General features: G+C 42.4%; 1 protein-coding gene across 1 annotated transcript; it reads right to left on the minus strand.

The window, feature by feature from the left end:
• Positions 1 to 9,561: 9,561 nt before the first annotated feature.
• On the minus strand, positions 9,562 to 25,288 carry LOC309553944 (sulfotransferase 6B1-like; the record flags this gene model as incomplete). The annotated part of the gene is made up of 6 exons (XM_082255450.1): positions 9,562 to 9,947; positions 14,729 to 14,915; positions 15,189 to 15,283; positions 21,747 to 21,873; positions 23,950 to 24,134; positions 25,150 to 25,288. 6 exons carry the CDS (start codon positions 25,286 to 25,288, stop codon positions 9,829 to 9,831), a joined length of 852 nt encoding a protein of 283 aa, XP_082111576.1. The 3' UTR covers positions 9,562 to 9,828.
• Between the last annotated feature and the right edge of the window lie 1,480 nt (positions 25,289 to 26,768).

Here is a 26,768-nt window from a genome sequence, read left to right on the forward strand (position 1 = left end):
TTTGATCACGATTCTTACACAGGGGAGACTGACATGCGGCTTTGTTTACACTAGCCGCCTGCCTTTCTCCCGCTGTCACGGACGATCGCGAGTGCCCGGCTGACATTGGGTCCGCCGGGCACACGCGCGGGGGGGTCCGTGACCGAGTGGGAGCGCGCATCCGGCGGCGCACGCTCGCTCCCAAAACCCTTACAGGCTAGCGACGTAGCCCTACGTCGCTTTGCCTGTGAGGGGCTGACTGCCGACGTAAATAGTCGTGCGGCAGTCGGCAAGTGGTTAAAGCGCAGAGAGCATCATGAAGAACAAGGAACACACCAGGCAGGTCCGAGATACTGTTGTGGAGAAGTTTAAAGCCGGATTTGGATACAAAAAGATTTCCCAAGCTTTAAACATCCCAAGGAGCACTGTGCAAGCGATAATATTGAAATGGAAGGAGTATCAGACCACTGCAAATCTACGAAGACCTGGCCGTCCCTCTAAACTTTCAGCTCATACAAGGAGAAGACTGATCAGAGATGCAGCCAAGAGGCCCATGATCACTCTAGATGAACTGCAGAGATCTACAGCTGAGGTGGGAGACTCTGTCCATAGGACAACAATCAGTCGTATACTGCACAAATCTCGCCTTTATGGAAGAGTGGCAAGAAGAAAGCCATTTCTTAAAGATATCCATAAAAAGTGTTGTTTAAAGTTTGCCACAAGCCACCTGGGAGACACACCAAACATGTGGAAGAAGGTGCTCTGGTCAGATGAAAACAAAATCGAACTTTTTGGCAACAATGCAAAACGTTATGTTCAGCGTAAAAGCAACACAGCTCATCACCCTGAACACACCATCCCCACTGTCAAACATGGTGGGGGCAGCATCATGGTTTGGGCCTCATTTTCTTCAGCAGGGACAGGGAAGATGGTTAAAATTGATGGGAAGATGGATGGAGCCAAATACAGGACCATTCTGGAAGAAAACCTGATGGAGTCTGCAAAAGACCTAAGACAGGGACGGAGATTTGTCTTCCAACAAGATAATGATCCAAAACATAAAGCAAAATCTACAATGGAATGGTTCACAAATAAACATATCCAGGGGTTAGAATGGCCAAGTCAAAGTCCAGACCTGAATCCAATCGAGAATCTGCTGAAAGAACTGAAAACTGCTGTTCACAAACGCTCTCCATCCAACCTCACTGAGCTCGAGCTGTTTTGCAAGGAGGAATGGGCAAAAATGTCAGTCTTTCGATGTGCAAAACTGATAGAGACATACCCCAAGCGACTTACAGCTGTAATCGCAGCAAAAGGTGGCGCAACAAAGTATTAACTTAAGGGGGCTGAATAATTTTGCACGCCCAATTTTTCAGTTTTTTATTTGTTAAAAAAGTTTGAAATATCCAATAAATTTTGTTCCACTTCATGACTGTGTCCCACTTGTTGTTGATTCTTGACAAAAAATTACAGTTTTATATCTTTATGTTTGAAGCCTGAAATGTGGCAAAAGGTCGCAAAGTTCAAGAGGGCCGAATACTTTTGCAAGGCACTGTACTTTTATATGCATTTTGTTTATGGCTATGTGAATGTAGAATATTTTTTTTTTTTTTCCCAATTTTTTTTCTTTCCCATTACCCATTTCCCATTACCCATTACCCATTTCCCATTCCCATTTCTTTCTTTTTTTTTTCCCATTACCCACTGATAATGGGGTACTTTGATGCAGTAGTGGGCTTGAGCACGATATGGCCATATGGTGGGACCAAATCCCCATTTTTATTTATGGATTGTCTTCAGATTTGGTAGTAATTTCTTTTGTATTTGCGCGCTATTCTTTTTTAATATACATGTCTTTTGGTTCATAGCTGCAGCAGCTTTAGAAATACATGGGTATGCTCCCCCAAAGTTTTTGCCTGTTTATTATGTATTCGGTCGGACCAGACCACCGAGGTTGAGCAACCCTCCCCACCCCCCACACACACCTGTACTCAATCAGTGTCCCCCATCAAGTGGATATAAGAGGAGTCCCCTGTAGTGCATTTGCACATCTTTCCCAGCAAGGAGTATTATCTCCAAGGGTTAGAAGGGCTGGATTCATCTCTTTTTCATGGATAGTGTAGGACCCACTGATAATGGGGTACTTTGACGCAGTAGTGGGCTTGATCACGATATGGCCATATGGTGGGACCAAATCCCCATTTTTATTTATGGATTGTCTTCAGATTTGGTAGTAATTTCTTTTGTATTTGCGCGCTATTCTTTTTTAATATACATCTTCCTGATATACAGTATCTCACAAAAGAAAGTACACCCCTCACATTTTTATAAATATTTTATTGTATCTTTTCATGTGACAACACTGAAGAAATGACACTTTGCTACAATGTAAAGTAGTGAGGGTACAGCTTGTATAACAGTGTAAATTTGCCGTCCCCCCTCAAAATAACGCAATACACAGCCATTAACGTCTAAACCGCTGACAACAAAAGTGAGTACACCCCTAAGTGGAAGTGTCCAAATTGGGCCCAAATAGCCATCTTTCCTCCCTGGTGTCATGTGACTCATTGGTGTTACAAGGTCTCAGGTGTGGTTGGGAAGCAGGTATTAAATTTGGTGTTATCGCTCTCACTCTCTCATACTGGTCACTGGAAGTTCAACATGGCACCTCATGGCAAAGAACTCTCTGAGAATCTGAAAAAAAAGAATTGTTGCTTTACATAAAGATGGCCTAGGCTATAAGAAGTTTGCCAAGACCCTGAAAGGGAGCTGCAGCATGGTGGTAAAGGCCATACAGCGGTTTAACAGGACAGGTTCCACTCAGAACAGGCCTCGCCAGGGTCGACCAAAGAGGTTGAGTGCACATGCTCAGAGTCATATCCAGAGGTTGTCTTTGGGAAATAGATGAATGAGTGCTGCCAGCATTGCTGCAGAGGTTAAAGGGGTGGGGGCTCAGCCTGTCAGTGCTCAGACCATACGCCACACACTACATCAAATTAGTCTGCATGGCTGTCGTCCCAGAAGGAAGCCTCTTCTAAAGATGGTGCACAAGAAAGGCCGCAAACAGTTTGCTGAAGACAAGCAGGCTAAGGACATGGATTACAGAACCATGTCCTGTGGTCTGATGAGACCAAGATTAATTTATTTGGTTCAGATGGTGTCAAGCATGTGTGGCAGCAACCAGGTGAGGAGTACAAAGACAAGTGTGTCTTGCCTACAGTCAAGCATGGTGGTGGGAGTGTCATGGCCTGGGGCTGCATGAGTGCTTCTGGCACTGGGTAGGTACAGTTCATTGAGGGAACCATGAATGCCAACATGAACTGTGACATACAGAAGCAGAGCATGATCCTCTCCCTTCGGAGAGACTGGGCCGCAGGCCAGTATTCCAATATGATAACGACCCCAAACACACCTCCATAATGACCACTGCCATGCTAAGGGTAAAAGTGATGGACTGACCAAGCATGTCTCCAGACCTAAACCCTATTGAGCATCTGTAGGGCATCCTCAAAGAGAAGGTGGAGGAGCGCAAGGTCTCTAACATCCACCAGCTCCGTGATGTTGTCATTTAGGAGTGGAAGAGGACTCCAGTGGCAACCTGTGAAGCTCTGGTGAACTCCATGCCCAAGAGGGTTAAGGCAGTGCTGGAAAATAATGGTGGCCAAACAAAATATTGACACTTTGGTCCCAAGTTGGACATTTTCACTTAGGGGTGTACTCTCTTTTGTTGCCAGCTGTTTAGACATTAATGACTGTGTGTTGAGTTATTTTGAGGGAACAGCAAATTTACACTGTTATACAAGCTGTACACTCACTACTTTCGTGTTGTCACATGAAAAGATATAATAAAATATTTACAAAAATCTAAGGGGTGTACTCACTTTTGTGAGATACTGTATATACTAATCCTACTCATGTAACACGTGAGTATGAACAAATATACTGATGGCTGGCTTACGTGTGCAGTCCTAAACCAACTACCTGGGAGGTGACTGGGCCTTTTGGAGTGACAGTGTTTGTGAAGATGCAGCTTCTTCTTGGAATTTCCTAATCCCCTTATCTGAACTAAGATAAATATATTGCTCCATACTGTGTTTAACTTGCAAACTGGGGATCAATCTGTTTGCTTTTCCTTTGAGCATTCATTTTCTCCCCCAGGCCAGGGGAGGGGTACAGTAGAGTCCAGGCACATCACTTGCTATTATACAGTCAGGTCCATAAATATTGGGACATCGACACAATTCTAATCTTTTTGGCTCTATACACCACCACAATGGATTTGAAATGAAACAAACAAGATGTGCTTTAACTGCATTACATCCAAATCAGGTGAACGGTGTAGGAATTACAACAGTTTGTATGTGTGCCTCCCACTTTTTAAGGGACCATAAGTAATGGAACAATTGGCTGCTCAGCTGTTCCATGGCCAGGTGTGTGTTATTCCCTCATTATCCCATTTACAAGGAGCAGATAAAAGGTCCAGAGTTAATTTCAAGTGTGCTATTTGAATTTTCAAATCTGTTTCTGTCAACTCTCAATATGAGATCCAAAGAGCTGTCACTATCAGTGAAGCAAGCCATCATTAGGCTGAAAAAAACAAAACAAACCCATCAGAGAGATAGCAAAAACATTAGATGTGGCCAAATTAACTGTTTGGAACATCCTTAAAAAGAAAGAACGCACCGGTGAGCTCAGCAACACCAAAAGACCCGGAAGACCATGGAAAACAACTGTGGAGGATGACCGAAGAATTCTTTCCCTGGTGAAGAAAACCCCCTTCACAACAGTTGGCCAGATCAAGAACACTCTCCAGGAGGTATGTGTATGTGTGTCAAAGTCAACAATCAAGAGAAGACGTCACCAGAGTGAATACAGAGGGTTCATCACAAGATGTAAACCATTGGTGAGCCTCAAAAACAGGAAGGCCAGATTAGAGTTTGCCAAACAACATCTAAAAAAGTCTTCACAGTTCTGGAACAACATCCTATGGACAGATGAGACCAAGATCAACTTGCACCAGAGTGATGGGAAGAGAAGAGTATGGAGAAGGAAAGGAACTGCTCATGATCCAAAGCATACCACCTCATCAGTGAAGCATGGTGGTGGTAGTGTCATGGCGAGGGCATGTATGGCTACCAATGGAACTGGTTCTCTTGTATTCATTGATGATGTGACTGCTGACAAAAGCAGCAGGATGAATTCTGAAGTGTTTCGGGCAATATTATCTGCTCATATTCAGCCAAATGCTCCAGAACTCATTGGACGGCGCTTCACAGTGCAGATGGACAATGACTCGAAGCATACTGCGAAAGCAACCAAAGAGTTTTTTAAGGGAAAGAAATGGAATGTTATGCAATGGCCAAGTCAATCACCTGACCTGAATCCGATTGAGCATGCATTTCACTTGCTGAAGACAAAACTGAAGGGAAAATGCCCCAAGAACAAGCAGGAACTGAAGACAGTTGCAGTAGAGGCCTGGCAGAGCATCACCTGGGATGAAACCCAGTGTCTGGTGATGTCTATGCATTCCAGACTTCAGGCTGTAATTGACTGCAAAGGATTTGCAACCAAGTATTAAAAAGGGAAAGTTTGATTTATGATTGTTAATCTGTCCCATTACTTATGGTCCCTTAAAAAGTGGGAGGCACATATACAAACTGTTGTAATTCCTACACCGTTCACCTGATTTGGATGTAAATACCCTCAAATTAAAGCTGGAAGTCTGCAGTTAAAGCATATCTTGTTTGTTTCATTTCAAATCCATTGTGGTGGTGTATAGAGCCAAAAAGATTAGAATTGTGTCCATGTCCCAATATTTATGGACCTGACTGTATGTGTGGGATTTTGTGTGATATGAAATGGACCCTTATCTTTCTTGAACTAATACAAGAAAACGTATTTCCCAGTCCTGAGGAGGCAGAAAGAAATCTGTGAAACGTGACTGTTTTGTACTTAGTTTTTTTGTGTCTTTAAATATTCAGTATATTTGCTCATACTATAATTGTAAGGTCCAATCTCCTCACAAAAAATCTTTTGGGAGGATTATTTTTTTTATGTTGTGAATGCAATTATTTATATAACTTTTATCTTATATGTTTGTGATAACTATGAGCTTGAGTTTATCCTTGGGTGGGCATATTTAAATTCCCATTCACAAGTTACAGGAGTAGGATTACTAGCATCGTACATAGCATTAAAGCAGGCACGAGGAGTAACATAGTAGATTAAGTAAAGTGGGTCCGAGGAGTATGAAAAGTAACAGTGGATAACAAAAAGTGGGTATGAGGAATAATATAGTGGATAATGTAAAGGAGGTACAAGGAGTAACATAGTTGATAAATTAAAGTTAGGAATTAGGAGAACCACTGTGGAAGCAAGTAAGGCAAGTACGAGGAGTAACAGAACATGATTTAAAGCAGGTATGAGGAGTAACATAGTGGATAATGTAAAGTAGGTACAAGTAGAAACATAGTGGCCAATGTAAAGCAAGCATAGCAGTAACAGTGGATAATGTAAAGCAGTCTTTTTCAACCAGGGTGCCCAGGCACACTGGGGTGCCTTGAGGTTTCTTCAGGGGTGCCTTGGCAAAATGTCTAAAAATTTCCCAAAAAATTGCATACAAGCCGGCGTGTGGATGAAGGCCAACTTTTAGTTACACAAAGCCACTGGTTTTCATTGTGCACCATTACAACCTTCTAGCCAGCATTCCAACGACCAATGACATCATCAGTTGATAAGGAGGAAGTCAGTCGCTTGTATATCATCCTTGTTTGACCCTCCCCTGTCCCTCTCCCACTCCATCAGCTTTGGGGTCACATTAGCTGAGTGATGGAGAAATGAGAAACATTGGAACACTAGTCAGTACCAGTTTGCAAAAGTGTATTTGCTTTGGAAGAATAAATCACCTCTAACGTTGTGTGTCCTACGTGTGGATGTTGCTGAAATATGTAAAACTATTAGAATAGTTTTTTACATTTTAGATTGGGGTGCCTCAAGACTGTCCATAACTTTTAAAGGGTGCCTTGACTGAAAAAAGGTTGAGAAACACTGATGTAAAGCATGAATGAAAAGTACCATAGTGAATCATTTAAAAGAGGTATTAGGGGTACCATAGAGGATAATGTAATACAAAAGTGTTGTTGTTTTTAGCTCCATCCCAAGATTAAAACTAATTTTCTTGTAACCCCTCTCCATTCCTTGTAGTGGAGAATTCCATCTCCCTCGGGTATGTTAAATAATGGACTAGTCAAAGCAATACTGAAAGAACATAAAATAGTTTATTGAAAGAAATAAAACATAAATTGCCATGAAAGATACAAACTACACAGCAGAGAATGCAGAAAAAAGTTTCTCCCCTGAGGCCATTCACCTATCTGCAGATCCTTCTATAGGAGAACAGATGATGATCAGAGATGTCTCAGTTCTGCAACCCTAGGAATGTCGCTCAGATAATTGTATCTCAATCCTTCCTATTTACAATGCAACTGAAGTGCTTGAATCTGTCATGGTCATCTCACAATCAGAAAAGTGCAGACTATCAGTCACCAATCAGAATCTGCTGCCACCTTGTGGTACACCTTACTAACTTCATGTGTTGGTTAGAATAGTAATTGACAGTGACAGCATCTCTTTAAAATAAGGGTGCAGCAACCTACAGCAATCAACAAGTGTCAATCTTCCATTTTTTTTTTTTTTTTTGCCATTTTTTCCCCCTTTACTTTCACCTGGTGATTCTGCCAATAACACACTTCCTGTCCTAGGGTGACAATGCCCTCTCATTGTACTGTGTCTATAGTACGGTTTCCACCACATCCCTTCAAACCAGGACACACATTAATTACACAGGCTTTGTGGCTAATTAAAGTGGTAATTAAACTCACTTAGTGCCTTATGTGCATTATATTAGCCTCAGAACCTGTGTAATTAATATGTGTCCTGGTTTAAAGGGATGAAGTGGCAACCCTAGACTATAGAGGGGCAGCATTGTCACCCTGGGATGGAACCACAGAACATCTCCCCCATCCCATGACATATTGGGAAGGTGTTTGTAATCCAGAACTAGCAGGAAGCAATGTAATTGTTAAAAGTTAAGAACGATACGTTTTTAGCTCAAAAGATTTTCCTACAGGACCAACAAGTATTTATTGAACAAATATAACAAAGCGCAGTCAATGGTATATTTAGCAGACCAAAAAGGCACATCAAAATATCAGAGGAAACAGCTCAGCTTATATTGTCACGTGCTAAAATCTGCGCTAAGCACGTGTCCTCCATAAACTATATGATTTTTAAGTATTGAAATCACCTTATAAAGAATTAGAAAGGCTGCTTTCACCCCTGTGCGATGTGTCATTTTTTTTTTTTTTCTATTGCTTTTTTGGTGCATTTATCACAACATTATAGGAAAGCCCATTCACTTGCGCACAACAAACAGATCAAAGTAGCTCATGTACCTTTTTTTGACAGTGAGCCACATTTTGCAATGCGTGTATGTTGCACAGTAATTGTACAACAAAGCGCCAGACTGCAACTGATATGTTTGTGGTGACAATAAGAAATAATGGCACAGCAAGTGTGATGCGTGTTTGCTGCATTTTTCATGCATTTCCAGAAATACAGAAACATGCATGAAGGTGTGAATGCAGCCTTAGAGAAGTCATCCGCTTTCTGAATGTGTCTCATTGGCCATGTGATTGATGTCACGTCATTGATCATGTGGTCACTGCAGAAGGGAATGAGCGCTATTTAGGCAGAACTGCTTATTGGCTGTCTCTTTCCTGACTATTTGAGCCACTTTAGCAGAGATCATGTGATCTGCGTCAGAGGAAGACATGCATATGACGTCTCTGTGGTACCTCCAAAGGTGATTATAAAACCCCAAAAGCATACAAAGGGTGGAAATCGCTTTACATGATAAGAACCTGTTTCTGGTTGCCAAATTACAGCAGAGATTTAGCAAAGGGTTACTTAAAATATTCCTATGTACTCTATAAATATTCAATTAATATTCTAAACATCTGCAGTGTCATTTATGTCATACTTCCTGAGAATATTCTAGAAGGGAAATGATAGAAATGTTAAGACAAAGTGTTAAATACTATTGATAGATTTTAATTTAGAGGACATGAATGACTCGCCTCTGGGCAGACATATAGTGCCACCCTGTGGATTCAGTGGAGAATGCACTAAATCCACCAAGAGTGATAGGACAGCAGGAGGCCTGTTTATAAACTGTCCATATTCTGCCAGATTCATCTAATTATCATTCATCGAGCAGCCTTTCTGCTCATGTTCACCCTTTTTACATCAGCAATGAAAATAACCCAAACGTAGAAAGATTTTGGTAATTTATGATAAGGTTCTGTCTGCCAATTTGCAGCATCCTAAACCAGCTGTAATTCAGTAAAATCAGTGGATAAGTGGTATTTTTGCAAGGTGGCATTCTTTTTTCTTTCCTTTACATTTTGTGAGTTTTTTAGCTAATTTTGGATAGCTTTTTGATGTCAAGGTTTCCTTTTTGAACATTGTCACACATTAGGGGAAATGTAACATCAGAACTGAAGTGGTGAGACAGTTGTCCATGTTTATAAAGAGGCCCCAGGGTTTACCCTAAGTCGCCACTCAGAGCTCAGAAGTTTCATGTGGTCACCCTACTGTTACATCTCAGGGCTGTGGCCGCCATTGTTAACTGGTAAACCCCCCGGGAGTCCCACTATAAGCTGAAGGAATCCTTTAAAAATTGTAAATGCATATGCCTTGTTTTTGACCTTTCCTGTGCCAGTCTGCCTGGTATGAAGTAATGGAGCAAGTGTCTCAGTAACAATACAGTTTGATCTGTCAGAGAGGTTTTCAGTTCTCGTAGTGGATGTGTTTGGCAACACAGCTGGCATTCATCTTGGTGTTGTAGAGCTCATCAAACAACCTGTTCTGCTTGGTGGAGAAATATTGTTTCCAGTCCCCGACAGTGCCTGTGACAGGAGAGAAATCAGGGGTTACACAAAATAATAAAAGGTTGCTCCAACAAAATATTATATTTCAATTACAGGTGGCGTCTTTTGAGCCTTCTGTCTTTTAAAACTCAAGAAGTTAGATTGTTTCGCCATGATTTCCATTGTTCTCCCTCGCATTGGATTTACACGGAGATGTGTACAAGTAATCACTAGACGTAAAGCAGAAATGAAGGCAGAGATACTGACTGTGGTGGTTTGGAAGTCCCAGATTGCAGGAAGCATCCGACCACTTGACACCAGTTTGGGTGCCTTTGTCAAAATACAGCTTCCTCTGGTCTGGACCCAGGAACCAGGTTTTGTAGCTAGAGGACTAGACGACACTAGCTTAGGTTAGGCTTAGCACTTAACAAGGGACATGGACTTGAGTCTGAAGCAAGACCACTCCAAGGGTCACCCAGGCATACACATCCCAAAAATATAGCCCCCTCAAAAGCCAGGGGCCCATAGTCAGTAGGCAAGAGGTTACCTTTCAGTCTACTACAAAAGCCCCTGTCCTGGTTGGGTCTGTCACACTCACCTTTCCAAAGGTCCCTCCAGTGCTTGCATCCTCTCCTGTGTGCTGTTTTTTACGCCTCTTTATTGGCGCGGGATGATGTCACTAATGCCACAATGATTCTCCTCCTGGCCAATCAGGAAGCAGGTCCTGAGACCCGTTTCCCGATTGGCCGAAAGGAAAAGCAATGCTATTGGCCAAGAAGCAAAGGAGGAGGAGGGAGGAGACTGGGGTGAAGCTGCCACTGCTGCCTGCCCAGGGTGAGTGAGCCGGTGACCGGGGGGGGGGGACAGTGTGGGCTGGGGCTAGTGGGGGACCGGGGACCGGCGGGCTGGAGCTGGTGGGGGACAATGCGGGCTGGAGCTGGTGGGGGACTTTGAGGGCTGGAGCTGGTGTGGTCCGGGGGTGGGGGGGTAGGGTGTGGTCCGTCTGCTGCCCAGACCATGGAGATGGAGCACCAGCCGCCACTGGTGTAATCGCATCAATTCTCAGCAGAGCAGCAAGTGAATCATGGCATGACTACTGAGGATGACGCCATATGTCAGGCCCTTTCTCAAGCCTGGTCATACTTTAGAAGAAGGGAAGGGAATAAATGGTCCCTATACTACTATACAGGTGTCAATGCACAAGACGCAGGGGATCTTATGAATAACACAAAACATTTATCTTTACCGCACAACACTGTTTCTTAAAAATCGAAAAAAGAAAACTATTATTAGGATACCGGTATAAAAACTATGCAATAAATGAATTAAAATCAGCAAGATAAGGTTTTTTTTTTTTTTTTTAAGACTATTATGTGTTTAAAAAATATTTTTTGTTATTGCAATAATTCAATTAAGAATTAAGCAATTCATTTTGAAAGATTAAAAAAAAAAAAAAAGTAACTGATGAGTTGAACAATATGTGAATTTAATCAGCAGGGGGAGTGTAAAGTCTAACTGACCTATTTAGTTGTATAAAAGTTACTAAGAATTTAAAAAGCAATCTTTATTGAAATGTCAAGGTTATTGTTATGTTAATAACTGTAGCAACTTAGGATATAGTATGAAAACAGAAACAAATGTTATATTCCCATGGCTACGCAGATCACTGTGTTCACTTCTATCTCCCTGCTGTGGATAGCGTATTTAAAGTGAATATCAAGAATGTTTCACATTCGCAGAGTTTTTTTTTTAAAGCTTTGGGCTAATTGTTGGATATTGCCTCAATAACTCACACCTGCAGACCCTCAGTGGACTTGTGTTTGTCGGTGACATGTCTGGGGGCACTTTGGGGTTGATTTACTAAAACTGGAGAGTGCAAACTCTGATGCAGCTGTGCATTATACCAAATCCGTTTCTAAATTCACATTGTTCAAATAAGTTTTGAAAAAAAAATGGAAGCTGATTGGTTTCTATCCAGAGCTGTGCCAGATTTTGCACTCTCCAGTTTAAGTAAATCCACCCCCCTGTTCTATGTTGTCCTGTTTTTTAAGCCTAAAATTGTTCCCCCAAACTTAACTCACAATGCGAATGTTTCGCCCCATGTAAAGGAGACCACATTGACAGGTCAGTAATAACCGTTCTAGAGAGCTTATATGGGGAGCGCTTTACCGTTGTTGGTAGATATTTTTTGGCCATGTGTTATAAATTTGCATTTCAAACACTTTTTTTTTTTCACATTAAAAGGTACCTTAAAGATTTCCAAATAAATTCACCCCACATTATTTTTTTTTCTTAATTTTGCTATAGACTATAAGGCTTTGAAAATTAAGTTAATAATTATTAATACTAAAGTAGGCACATTTTGGTTTTGGGGGAAGAATGGGTCCTAATTGTGGATCCTGCAATAGGATGGCCTAGTGTTTTTATAAAATACTTTCTATCCGCCTGTATCCATTATGAACCTAGTTAATAAATCAGGTGTTACTGTGGTTCTCATACTTAACACCTTTCATTGATGGAACTAAATAGGTTTGGTAAGCATCCTTAATACCTTCACCTGAGTAAACCTTTTATATGACCTTCCTTTTTAGTATTTAAGGATGCTTATCAAACCTATTTAGTTCCAACAACGAAAGAAAAGGGTGTTAAGGATAATAAACCTTACCTAACACTAGATTTATTAGCCAGTTTAATAATGGACATAGGAGGATGGAAAGGATTCCTTCAAATCAAAGAAAGAAGAAGTGTTTGAAATACAAATTCATAACAAGTGGCCAGAAAAATGTTCCTCTTATCAGCTCTCTATAAGAGCCGGTTCACACTATTACGACTTGCCAGGCGACTTGGTCAGCCTGGCAAGTCGCGCACCGTCGGGTCCATTGAGTAGTACAGGACCCGTTCTAATAGGAGCGACACAAGTCGCTCCGACTTAGAAAAAGGATCCTCTACTACTTCAGGGCGACCTGGAGGCGACTTGCATAGACATTCATTTTATGAAGTCCATGCAAGACGCGCCGAAGTCGCGGTGCACGCGACTTCACAGGTCGCCCCCTAAGTCGGAGCGACCTAATGTGAACGGGGGCTTACTCTTTCATGGAATGTTGTGTATTGTTTGACTTGTTTGTGTTGTCTCCTCTCTGTGGGGTGAGCCATTAAGGACAATGCGAGCTAGGTTGGGGGGATATCTTATATTTACAGAACAGGACAACATACATTAGACACGTCATAGACAAACGCGATAAGTCCACTAAGGGGGTATGAGTTATAGAAGCTATACTCAAAAATTTGCTCAAAGCAGAACATTTAAAAAAAAAGAAACATTCTGGCTATTCACTTTAAATACACTTTCCCCCGCAGGGAGAAATTAAGAGATTGGTGAACACAGTGGGATTAATTTACTAAAACTGGAAAGTGCAAAATCTGGTGCAGCTGTGCATGGTAGCCAATCAGCTTCTAACTTCAGCTTGTTCAATTAAGCTTTGACAATAAAACCTGACAGCTGATTGGTTTCTATGCAGAGCTGCACCAGATTTTGCACTCTATAATTTTAGTAAACCAACCCCATTAATCTGAGTACCCCGTGGGAATATACAGTAACATTTGTTTCTGTCTTCATACTATATACTCATTTGCTACAGTTGCTTACTTAGTTGCTACAGTTATTACATATCAATAACCTTGATGTTTCAACAATGGTTACTTTGTAACTTCAACATTAATTCTGGTAATAACAAAAATTACTTTACAAGCTTTTTAAAAAAATCCCTAATCTTTGGTGATTTAAAACATTTTATTGAATTGTTTTATGCAGGTAGGCTATGAATGTTTTTCTTTTTTTAATTTTTGATGAACAGCATCGTGGATTCTATTAGGTATAGTGCAATATAGCTAGGTATTTGTTTTGTGTTATTCATAAGATCTGCTGCACCTTGTTGCCCCACATGCAGAGCTGCCTGTATAGTAATATAGTGGCCATTTATTCTCCTCTTCCGATGTGTGGGCAGGCGTGAGAAAGGGGCGGAATCACTCTGAAATGCGTTGCCATGCCCCTCCCTGCCCTGCTACGTGTGATGTCATCCTCAGCAGTCCCTGTTCATCTACCACTCAGCAGTGAGTCTTTGCAATTGCCTACCGGCTTGCATATGCTTCCAACTGCCAATAATACTCTATTTGGGAGCTGCCATAAGGACTTGAGGCTGACAGTTATGCACCTTATGCTACTTATTCATGTGAGTGGACACATTACTTTTAATTTACTTTCATTTAATAAATCTCTACACTGAATCAGTTGTGCCTTCTCCTTCTTTTTTGTTACATGTGTTTGGTCAGCGGGATTCACCCAAGGTCCCATCCTATCAGGGTGCTTCAGCGGCTGGTGGGGTGAAGTCTTCCTAAATTGCCGTTCTATTTGATGGACTGTGATGGACTATTACAGATAGATGTGGGGACTCTAGGTAGGGGTTTAGGTAGGGGTTCCTATGTTTGGTTCAGAATATGAGGTCACCCTAGAGGGATCAGGGGGAGGTTCCAATTGCCTGCACCAGATTCACAGTTACCCCTGAGGAGTCAGGGAGGGGTTCCTATGGTCTGGCCAGATTTTGGGAGCACCTCAGGGGGATTAGGGAGATATTCCTACTGTCTGCGCAGAATTTGGGGTTACTGCTGGGGAATCAGGGTGTGGTTCCTATGGTCTTCCCAGCATTTGGCGTCGCACTAGAGGGGTCAAGAAATGGCTCCTAATGTTTGCCCAGGATTTTGGGTCACCCCTGGAGGGTCATGGAGGTACTAATATGGTCTGCCCAGGATTTGGGCTCACCCACCTTTCCGGAATATCATTTTGCGGTTAGAAGTCAGAGAGCAGACGGTGTTATTCGGGTCATTTATTTCGTTTTCCGCATTGTTCTTCATCTCAGAAAATGAGGTTCTCTTGCAGATTTCGTGTATTTCATGGTCATTAATGTTTATTCCCAGATAAGAGCTGATTGCCCTCACCGATTTAAAGGGATTCTGAGAGGAAGGATAAAACATGTTAAGAGTGGAGGAACACAGGTGCCAGTGAGTGTTCGCAATCATTTATATTACTGCTATCAGTTGTTGAAGCATTGGTTTCTGACTGACTAGGATGATATTGTTAAAAGTACAATTTGCGTTTTGCCTCACTGGATACAGAAATAGTTGTATCCAGTTTGAAAATCACCATCCAATCAGGTGGTACCAATCACACAGATATGTCGTGGGATATCGATACTTATCTATTAATGAAGAGATAATTGGACAAACCTTTTTCATGGATTCATAGTAGAGGAAGAGAGTCCCCATCTCATTCTGATGCTCCTCCCAGCTCAAGATGTGGTCGAACCAGGATCCGTATACAACTGTGACACACACAAGAAGATCAGTTATATGTGGAGGGAAAGATGAGGACAACTGCATTTTCATTTTATAGAAGAACATCTTTTTGTACTAAAGCCCCGTACACACCTAGCGATTGTCGGCCGAACGATCGGCCGTCTTTTGTCCGGTGCTGTCCTGTCAGTTGAAAAGTGCTAAAGACTGCACACGAATTTTGTCGGCCAACAGCAGCCGGCTGCAGAAGTGATGTCATGTGATGGTTAACTTTCCGTGTGTTTTTTTCTTCTCTGAGCATGCCCAGTCTTGCTCATCTGCTGTTTGTCGGCCGAATTCTGTACTGACTGAGGAACAATCGGCCGTTCTGGTGTTGGCCAACAAAAGTTTTAAAGCCTGCACACCAGATTCTGTTCGGCCGAAAAGTCACAGTCGGTTGTCGGAAGCATCATACTAACAAGCCGACAATCGGCCGATCGGACGTTGGCCGAATATTTACGGCCGACAATCGCTACGTGTGTACGGGCCTTAAGACTTGCCAAAAACATGAGATCATAGTCACCAGTGACAGTGATTATCTGCTTGTGGACATGCTGCAACGAGAAAGGCCAACTAACCAACCTTGGTAGGATTAGTAGAAGGGGAGTATTGATTGTCAAATAACTGATCCTAGACAGTACCCTAAGGCCTTCGAGATTTTCTAACATACACTTTAGAAGAATGTTTCCCAAGAAGGATTTACAGCTTATGGCACTTTTGCACTTCTAACCACAAGCTGCATGTGCACATGTGTGAGTTTTACCTCCTGTGTGTGTCCGCTCCTCCTGCCTCTGCATGTCATAGTTTATGAGAACTGAACAAAGTAAAAGAAAAAACAACTCAGCTACAATGATGCAATAGGAGCTCCTACTGTACACTGTAGTCAGAAGGATGTAGTTGGAAAGGGAGGTGACACATAGTTTGATAGGCACTATTCACGCGGGTGTTTGGCGTACTCCGCTTGCATCAGTGGAGGATTGCTCTGCTGAGCCCCGCTGAGCAGGTGGATGACAGGTCCGTGTCCACTCACTGTGCAGAGCAGAGACAGACACAGTCCCGCTCTCTATGCAGAAATCGGGTGAAAACAGACCGCCAGGCTGTCTTCAGCATATTCTATCCAATCCGCTAGACGGATGGAAAATTGGACCACCATCTGTCTGGATTTTGCAGACAGGATCAGATTGTATAGCGCCAAATGTCAGCAGACATGTCACCACTGCCATCTGACGCTCCATAGGGGAGACTGGAGGGTCTAATCAGGTCTGCCTGAAAAACTAACAGGTGGACCTGATTTGACAGCCCATGTGAAAGGGGCCAAAGAGTGTTGGACACTGAAGCTAAGTCTTTACCAGGAGAACAACAAAACTTTTCTTTTGTCTGTTGATTACTGCCTGATGAAAGTGATCACCAGCTGACTGTACACATGGATGGTCTGGGTAAGTGCACAATTAGGCCCCTTTCACACATTCATTTCATCAGTTCAGTCACGTTTTTTTGTCATCATTTTTTTTCAATCAACATCTGTTTTACATCTGCTGTAATCCGTTTTTCATCCGGTTTTCATCCGTTGTCATCCGTTTTTCATCCATTGTCATCCCTTTTTCATCTGTTTTTCATCCGTTCTTCATCCGTTGTCATCCGTTTTTCATCCATTTTTCATCCGTTGCCCTCCAGTTTTCATCCAATCTGTTTTTTTAACAGATGAAAAATAGGGCTTTCATCCGCTCAAAAAAAAAAACGGATATTGACAGAAACAGATGAAAATGGATGTAAATAGATGATCATCCGTTTACATCCATTTTTCCATAGGAATGCGCTGATGTCCATTTTTAATTCGTCAATGGATGGGGGAAAAATGGATGTGTGAAAGGGGCCTTAAAGTGTATGTAAACCCAAACGATAATCTTCTCTTTTTTCCTTTTCCTTCCTTTTGGTCTGTTAAATAAACCATTGCAAGTAGTTTTTTTTTATTTTTTATATTTGCTCAATAAGTGCATAAAAATACATATTGGTCCTGCAAGATATTTTGTGATTTGATACCATTCCTGTGCTCCCTGCCTGTGCTGCACTCTTATCAGTGATATAATTCCAAGTTTTCTTCTGTGGACTACAGAACACATCCCATGTATGTTATAGAGAGGAGAAAAGGGGAAGGTGTTCTGTAGTCCTGTTCTAGGGTGACATAGCTACTCCTCCATGAATACAATACAGTAAGTAAGCGCTAGGGCAGGAAGTGTTAATGACAGGATCACCAGGTGAAAATAAATGGAAACAAAGGCCTAAAAAAGAAAACGAATGCAGCCACCACATCTAATGACTGGGAGCTGCAATATAATACATTTTCTTATTAGATTTAGATACACTTGTGAACATGTGCAGCTGTGTGCAGGACAGAGCACACATTCCTAAAAGTCATTCAAGGTTAGTGGAGCCCAGTGGCGTAGCGTGGGGGGTGCAGGGGGGGCCAGCCGCACCGGTGCAACATCTGGGGGGGGCGCATCCGCAGTGTCACTCTGTCTGTTTGACTCTGACATACACAGTTCACACACTGTCTGCGGCTGCCTCCATCTTTAAGCTGGGAGATGTCCAGCGTGGCCGCCCTATGGCTGAAAATGGCAGGTCGGGGCGGGGCTGCACTGTGCCTCACCTGTCCATTGGTGTAGGGTGGGGTGGCGTTGCAAGCCAAGCCCCGCCTATGCTCCCTCTCCTCACTGCTCAGTCAGTTTAGCAGCAAGTGAGTCAGCAGCCTGGCACTGTTACAGAGTGGGGTTTTTTTTGAATCACCTGATTAGAGCCAGAGGCTCTAATAGGCTTCAAAAAAGGGTGGACCTGGGGCGCAGAGCAGTGCGCCCCAAGCCCACCCATTGTGTGACAATAGCGAATGAAAATTCGCTATTGTCACACGGATCCTCCTCCTGGCCAATCAGGAAGCGGGTCTCAGACCCGCTTCCTGATTGGCCGAAAGGCGAACGCATGCCATTGGCCGAGGAGGGGGCGGGAGGACTCGAGGAGACGCGGGGAACTGAGGAGAACCGGCCGCTGCAGGTAAGTCTCTCTGCATTGAAGGGGGCACGCTGGTCTCTCTGCATTGAAAGGGGGCACGATGATCTCTCTGCATTGAAAGGGGGCATGCTGGTCACTCTGCATTGAAAGGGGGCACGATAATCTCTCTGCATTGAAGGGGGGCACGCTGGTCATTCTGCATTGAAAGGGGGCACGCTGCTCTCTCTGCTTTGAAAGGAGGCATGCTGGTCATTCTGCATTGAAAGGGGGCATGCTGGTCACTCTGCATTGGAAGGGGGCACGCTGGTCACTCTGCATTGAAAGGGGGCACGCTGGTCACTCTGCATTGAATGGGGGCACACTTGTCACTCTGCATTGAAAGGGGGCACGCTGGTCTCTCTGCATTGAATGGGAGCACGTTGGTCTCTCTGCATTGAAGGGGGGCACGCTGGTCATTCTGCATTGAAAGGGGGCATGCTGGTCATTCTGCATTGAAAGGGGGCATGCTGGTCTCTCTGCATTGAAAGGGGGCACGCTGGTCATTCTGCATTGAAAGGGGCACGCTGGTCATTCTGCATTGAAAGGGGGCATGCTGGTCATTCTGCATTGAAAGAGGGCACGCTGGTCTTTCTGCATTGAAAGGGGGCACGCTGGTCATTCTGCATTGAGAGGGGGCACGCTGGTCATTCAAACTTGTATTTAGATGCATTTTACTTTAATTACATCAGTATTTTCATAACAAACAATACATGTGCTTAGGGGGTAAGGGTTTCTTTAATTAATCTAGTGGAAGAGACTCGAGTGCTAAAATCCCGTGGGTTAGGGGGCGCAAATTACTTGCCTTGCCCCGGGTGCTGACAACCCACGCTACGCCACTGGCTTCCCCAGCTACACGTGCGAAGTGGATGGAGGAAACCCTCTCCCACCAGGGCATTGTATTCTGACAGCTTAACTCAATGCTGTCAGAATACATTGATCTGTGGCTGCAGGTGATGAGCGTTTTCCAGCGTCACAGATCAAAATTTGTCCAGTTCTTGCTGAACCAGAAGAATTTAAGGCTGTTTGTACCCAGTCTATGGGGTTAATTTTTCTCTGTGGCTGCTGGTCTTGATTATTAGCCTCTAATACTAATACTCTCCAATTCTAAGTTTTATCTCTCCCATATTGATTATTACCCACCAATACTGATCATTGCCTTCCAGTACAAATTTTTACCTCTTCAATATCATTATCATCTCTTAAATGTTAAGTATTACCCTACAGTACCAATGAATATCTCCCCAATACTGATTATTACCTCTCCCATATTGAATATTACCTCTCCAATACTTTTTACTACCATTCAATACTAATTATTATCTCTCCAATAGTAATTAATACAGCTTCCACATTGATTATTACCTCCGCTATCTAGAGAGGAAGCTTTTCAGTATCTGACGTATCCTCATTTGCATTCAGACCATTACATAACAATCATTTTATCATCAGAAGACTGCGGAAGTTAGGTGTAGCGACATTCAAAGTTAGGACCACGTTACTATCAGTGACCTTTGGTCGCTCGGCACCCAAATCTTATATAACCGGGAACAAACACTGCTGTCCTAGGAGCATTAAGTACCATCTGTTATCTTTACAGTGCTCCGCTTTTAGAATCATAAAATCCCTGGGGAAATCAAGGACAGTGATAGGCATTTCAAATCTGATTTATAACACAACAATGTATTGGCAGCACTTCATAACCACACCGTAACTCCAGGGTCCCCGAGGGTGGAATTTCCCCACGAGAGGTCACAGAGCCCCTGATATCGGTTTCATCTTCTAATTAATAGGGATGGGGCTGCTATTGCACCCATGGCCACCGTTAAGGTCATGGAGCCCCTGATATTAACTCTGTCCTTTAATCATTGGGGTCAGCATACTGGTACTGTGCCCATGGCAGTCCCCATCTTCTCCACACAAAAAACAGCTGTGACCCTGAGAAATGCTGGTCTCCCCTCACTGCACCCACAAAATAATCATCGTGTTTCTCACTCTGAGCACATAAGGGGCCTGATTTAATAAAAAAAAAAAAGAATGTACTCAAAGGGGAAGCAGCTTATTGAATAAGGTGAATCTGTGTTCACTCCAAGACAGATAGTTGAGGAAAATCTTCCAAAATGGACACATACCAAATCAAACATGACAGGGGGTTTAACCCTTTCATGCAGTTTTCAAAAGAAAATCAAAAAGTATGTCCCTGGTTATATTTTAAGGGAAAATGTTCCATTATATGATCATGTATTTTTTTGCTATCTTCCATGAAATCTAGCGCAATGTCATTGTACCTGCCACAGTCATTAGAAAGACAAGATCTGTATACAAGCTTAAAGCCCCGCACACACAGGCCGCATGTAAGGCAGCATAGGCCGGTTCAATAGAAACCATCCAGCTTCTGTCAAAGGAGTGTGACCAAAAAAAGTCTGCAGACCGGCTCCCGTTCCACACTCTTAGCCAATGGCTGAGAGCGCGGACCAGAGGGTTCTCAAGGGGGGGGGGATGTCCCCCTGTCAGAACTAAATAGAACAACAGCACATGAACTTTAATGGATTTCCAGTCTTAGTCCGTAGGGTTTAATATTGAATTGGCCCACCCTTTGCAGCTATGACAGCTTCAACTCCTCTGGGAAGACTGGCCACAAGGTTTAGGAGTGTGTATATGGGAATGTTTAAGCATTTTTCCAGAAGCGCATTTGTGAGGTCAGGCACTGATGTTGGATGAGAATGCCTGGCTCGCAGTTTGCACTCAAATTCATCCCAAAGGTGTTCTTTGGGGTTGAGGTCAGGACTCTGTGCAGGCAAGTCAAGTTCCTCCACCCCATACTCACTCTTCCTTGTCTTTATGGGCCCTGCTTTGTGCACTGGTGCGCAGTCATGTTGGAACAGGAAGGGCCAACCCCAAACTATTCCCAGTTGGGAGCATAAAATTGTCCAAAATGTCTTGGTATGCTGATGCCTTAAGAGTTCTCGTCACTGGAACTAAGGGGCCAAGCCCAACTCCTGGAAAACCCCACACCATAATCCCCCTTCAACTAAATGATTTGGACCAGTGCACAAAGCATGGTCCATAAAAAAAAAGGATGAGTAAGTTTGGGATGGAGGAACTTGACTGGCCTGCACAGAGTCCTCACCTCAACCCGATAGAACACCTTTGAGATGAACTAGAGCAGAGACTGTGAGCCAAGCCTTCTTGTCCAACATTAGTGCCTGACCTCACAAACGGGCTTCTGGAAGAATGGTCAAACATTTCCATAGACACACTCCTAAACCTTGTGGGCAGCCTTCTCAGAAGAGTTAAAGCTGTTATAGCTGCAAAGGTGGGCCAACTCATTATTGAACCCTATGGTCCCAATACTTTTGGTAATATAGTGTATACAAATCTGCAGCTAGAACAGAAATAGCCATTTTCGGTCACCTTGTCCGTTTAGGAACATATCGAAGTAGGTGCTCCACATGTCAATGGTGGGCAGGTTGGGGTTGTCTCTGTAGTAATGGAATAAGGAGACGGCCGTGTCTTTGGGGTTACGGATGATGTAGATGGCCTGAAATGTGAAGCCACAGTTATTATTAGTGACGTTTACATTATAATACCAACATACGACCTAATTAATCCTTAACATATACATATATATTGTTATTTAGATATTATGCGACATCTAAGGCTCCTTTCACACTTGTGAGATGACAAAGCATTGCAACTTTACAGTGCGACGTTTGTTGGGAATTTGATCTAACTTTACATTCTCTGGACCAAGATCGCATCAAAAGTCGGACTAAAGTAGTGCAGGAACCTTTTCTGAAGTCGCAACGAGTAGTAGTAGTAGTATCAGTAGAAATGGCTCTCATAGACACACATTGAATTTCACTTGTCCTGCAACTTGGGGTCTCACAAGATGGATCCCAAATTGCAGAAGTGCGAAAGGGGTACAGCGGATGCTAGAACCTTCACTAAAATTCTGAAAATTGTTAGGGGCTTTTGATACAAAATTAATTTTAGATATTTGTGATTCTTTAACAGAAACTCAACAAAAGAATTGTGAAGTTGTTCTATTTAATGTGTCAGCTGTCAGCTAATACTAAACATCTTATAAGGGCGGACATCTCTGGAGTCACCAGATTAGATTGTAAAGCCCTATGGCCAGAACTTCATATGCATCATCTTTTGTATGTAGATGTCTCTCTGTATAGCCTCCATCCTGGTTTTTGGTCTCTTGATTGGCCAGCGGGGATGATGTGACTCTCATGCATACGCAAGGGAGTCATTCATCCAGGCACACTGGCACTATGTCGAGGATGTATGCTGAGCTGTTCATGTACATTTCAATATACATTTAATAGAAGATTGTGAACAGGCAGGTAGTTTTTTTTTTTTTGTCCTGTATGAATGAGGCCTTACTGTGGCGAAAATCCATAATGGGCACAGGGATCTACATCCAAACGCAAACTTTAACGGTACTCCAAAGTAGAGACCAAACGCTAACACAGTCCATGGTTTTACACATTCCCTCCATTCTTCAGAACAAGCACGTAATTCCTCTTTCCCTGCAGGGGATAATAAATATACAAGGCGTTCTCTGATTGGACTAAATGGAAAGCAGGGGCACATCATCCAATTAGAAAACATCTTGTAATAATTGAAAGAAAGACAATGTGTTCTGTGAACTGCAGCAATTCTGAGTGAGAAACGCCTTGTGTGCAGTGGGGCACCCACTCGGAACAGGACCTGGAGGATTGCGACAAACACTGTAGCAGCGCCAGCTACTACAGTAATTGTCAACTTCCACAGTGGTCCCTCAGGTAAGAGATATGCATGCTTACATCATACTGCCATACTAGAGCAAAATAAATATCCAATAAAGATTATACCTTGATTTAAGCTTCAAGCATACATTTAAAGCTGAAGTTTAAGAAAATCAATGATATGGGGACGGTACCTAATTTTAATTAGAGGTTTCCCTTGTGCTGGTGCTGGCTGTCAAAGTTGACTTCCTTTGCCTTGATCACAGGGACCATATCAAAAGTGCTGACTATGCCTGTCCTTTCCATTCATAGAAACTGTACTGTAAGATCCATGAATCAAAAATATTCTATGAATGGAGGATGAGCAGATGAATAAAAAAATGTCTCCATTAATAAAGCACTTTTCTTTCCTGTAAGCTATATAGTACAGCATCTATGCATGGTGGAGGGGGCTGAAAGAACGGGCCAAGTTGGCACTCTTGATGAGTACCAGTGACAGGTCCCTTGACTCTATTAACCTCCGCAGCACTGAGACATTACTGCTGCAGGATATGGGGGTTGTGGGCCCAAAGATTTCAGCTTTAACAGCCGGCACCAGCACAAGTGACACTTTGGATTAAATATAAGTACTGTCCCTTCTGCTGATTGTAATAATCTTACGTTTTACCTAAACTTAGGCTTTAATCATAGGAGGATGAAAAAAGGATTTTAAGGTGTTTTACCCACAAATGACATAGTGGATGACTTAGAACATCTCTTACATTTTTATCTTTAAACATATTTCCCTTTATATAAGCAACTAGACATTAAAACTTTTACTGCGGTGGAGCCGCTGCCTATCTTCTGTACAGCTACATATAACCCCCTGCATGTCTCACCTTGCACTTCTTGGTCTTGAAGTCTTGAGGCAGCATGTCATAGCCAAGGTGTGTTGGGATGATCCTCTTGGTGGTGATGTTGTTTAGTTCTTCCAGTTTGGAGATGTCTCCAAATTCGATGGGCGAAGTGAGGGTGACCTTCGAAGTGTAGAGGTGCTTCATGATCTCAGCAAGCCAGTGAGTACCTAGGTGACCAATTGTTAATAATAAGTATCACCTACCAAGGGGTTGATTTACTAAAACTAGAGCATGCTAAATCTGATACAGCTCTGCATAGAAACCAATCAACTTCCAGGTTATATTGTCAAAGATTAATTGAACAAGCTGAAGTTAGAAGTCGATTGGCTACCATACACGACTGCACCAGATTTTAAATCACTCCCTACTTATAAAGTAGTACCATTTTTAAGGAAACCCAACAGCCTTTGGAAAATGCAGATTCCCTGGCCATTATGCTAATTTTCAACTCTTTCCGAGCCGGAAAAAGTATACAGATCAGGAGTAAGGATCAGGCGCATCAGAAGAGTTTACAGTCCAGCTGGAGGTGCTGAAGCTCTTCTGATCTTATGCACTTCCATGACTCTTTTAGAAAACAAATTGGAGGAAATTTTGTATTTAAAGACCAAATTGTGTTTTTTTTTTTCATTTTCAAAATAATAACTATAGCAATTTATTTTCTTTGAAATGCAGAACTTGGGCCAAAACAGTTTGTTCTCTTTTAGATGGAGTTTAAACCTCTGTTAGGTTTCAAACTTGGGGTCATATCCTCTCATTTCCTCTAACGGAATTTGTCAATATAGAGTCTAATTTAAAATCTTGAGAGGGGGAAACAGGTAGTTCATCTCATAGCAATGCGCTGGGTGTCACCAGCACAGGAACCGAGGGAAAACCTCAACTTTGGGACCTATCACAGCTTTATCCCTCTCCTACTACATCTAAAAAAAAAAAAAGTTTTGTCTGGAATTTCTCTTTAAGTTAAAAAAAAACTCAATTATTTTATGGATGCTAAATATATATATATATATATATATATATATATATATATATATAAAATAGTTCAGTTAAGTTATAAATGGTTCCTGTGAAATTTCACAAAACAGATGGCGCTGATCGCTACAAAATCAGGAACATTATGCAGACATGTTTCAAAATATTTCTAAAATAATACAAAAAAAAAAAAAATAGAAAAGCATGGGGTACCAGATTTGGGATAGGAGACGAGAAGGAGGTCATCCTCGTGGGCCTGGAACGAGCTCAGAGATTTCAGGAGTTTGGCTGAGGATCGTGTAGTGAAGGGGATTCCATTGAAGATGTGGATGAGGTCACTGTGGGAGGACATGGTGGAGGACTGGAGCTGTGGCTGGTTGTTTGGATGCTCTGCTGAGATGCAACAGCAGCCAGGAATGCCTTGGGGTTAATATACAGGCAGCCGGAGGCGGTCGCTGGACTACAGCCAATTCTTTGATTACAAACACAACTTATCAGAGAGTTTTATGATCATTTATGACCGGATAATTGGTATTTATCGAAAGGTTCCTAATCAAATATGGCCCATAATAAACATTACAAATATAAATGACTTGTTGGACCCTTATGTAACAATTCCATGTATCGATACTGCAAACCTGCTGACCCTATAAGGTCTTCTTATCAATCAAATGTGAAATATTTGTTCCCATATCTCAGCATAGCAAATCCTGCTCAGGTCTTTTGATAACAAAGACAGAAATCATTTTAGTCATAATAAAAAAGAAATGTTTATCCCAAACTGAAGCGCAGCAACGCAAAATGAATCAGATAATGATGATTGTCAATTCAGCTGTGTCACTGTGACACAAGCACAACCAACTGCTGTTATATAATGTTCTCTGTCCACAATGGAAACAATATAGAGAAGCTTAGGCATGTTATTTTACAGGAGTGACATCACTAATAGCCAGATACGTTATATTACAGAGAAGCGACATCAGCACTCTCCAGATACAAGGTATATTATACAGAAGTGATATTACCACTCTCCAGATATATATATATATATATATATATATATATATATAGATATAGATATATACAGTATCTACATATACAGATATATTCCAAAAAAGTTGGGACAATTCCAAAAGCTATGTAAAATATACAAAAAAACTGAATGCAATGATTTGCATCTTACAAACCCATATCTAATTCACAGTAGAAAATAGAAAACATATCAAATGTTTAAACTGAGAAAATGTACCATTTAAAAAAAAAAAAGGTAATTTTGAAATTGAAAAAGTTAGGACAGGGTAAGGCTTCTTTCACACGGCCACTCCGGTTTTTTGCTCCGCTGCGGGACTTTTTTTTTTTTTCACGGAGAGGATGACACTTGTGTCATCCGCTCCGTATGTCCGCATATCATCCCATCCGTTTGCGGATGATATGCGGACGTAATGTAAGTCTATAGCCCCGTACACACGTACGGATCGTCGTCATACAAACGTTCGTCTTTTCTCCCCGGGATGTCGGTGTCTGTTGAAAAGTGCAAAGACAGCACAAGGACAGCACAAGAATTTTGTCCGCAGACTTCAGCTGACTGCAGAAGTGATGTCATGTAATGGTTAACTTTCCCTGTGTTTTTTATTTTCTGAGCATGCCCAGTCTTGCAAATCTGCGGTCTGTCGGCTGATTTCTGTACTGACAGGCGAACAATCGTCCGTTCTGGTGTCCGCAGACAAAAATTTTCATGTTTGCAAGAAAGACTCTTGTCCGCGGATTGTGCGCAGACAGCTGTCGGAGGCACCATACTAACACGCGTACAATCGGCAGATCTTTCGTCCGCC

This window comes from Pelophylax lessonae, assembly GCF_965119305.1.
Source record: "Pelophylax lessonae genome assembly, chromosome: 4".
Taxonomy (NCBI): domain Eukaryota; kingdom Metazoa; phylum Chordata; class Amphibia; order Anura; family Ranidae; genus Pelophylax; species Pelophylax lessonae.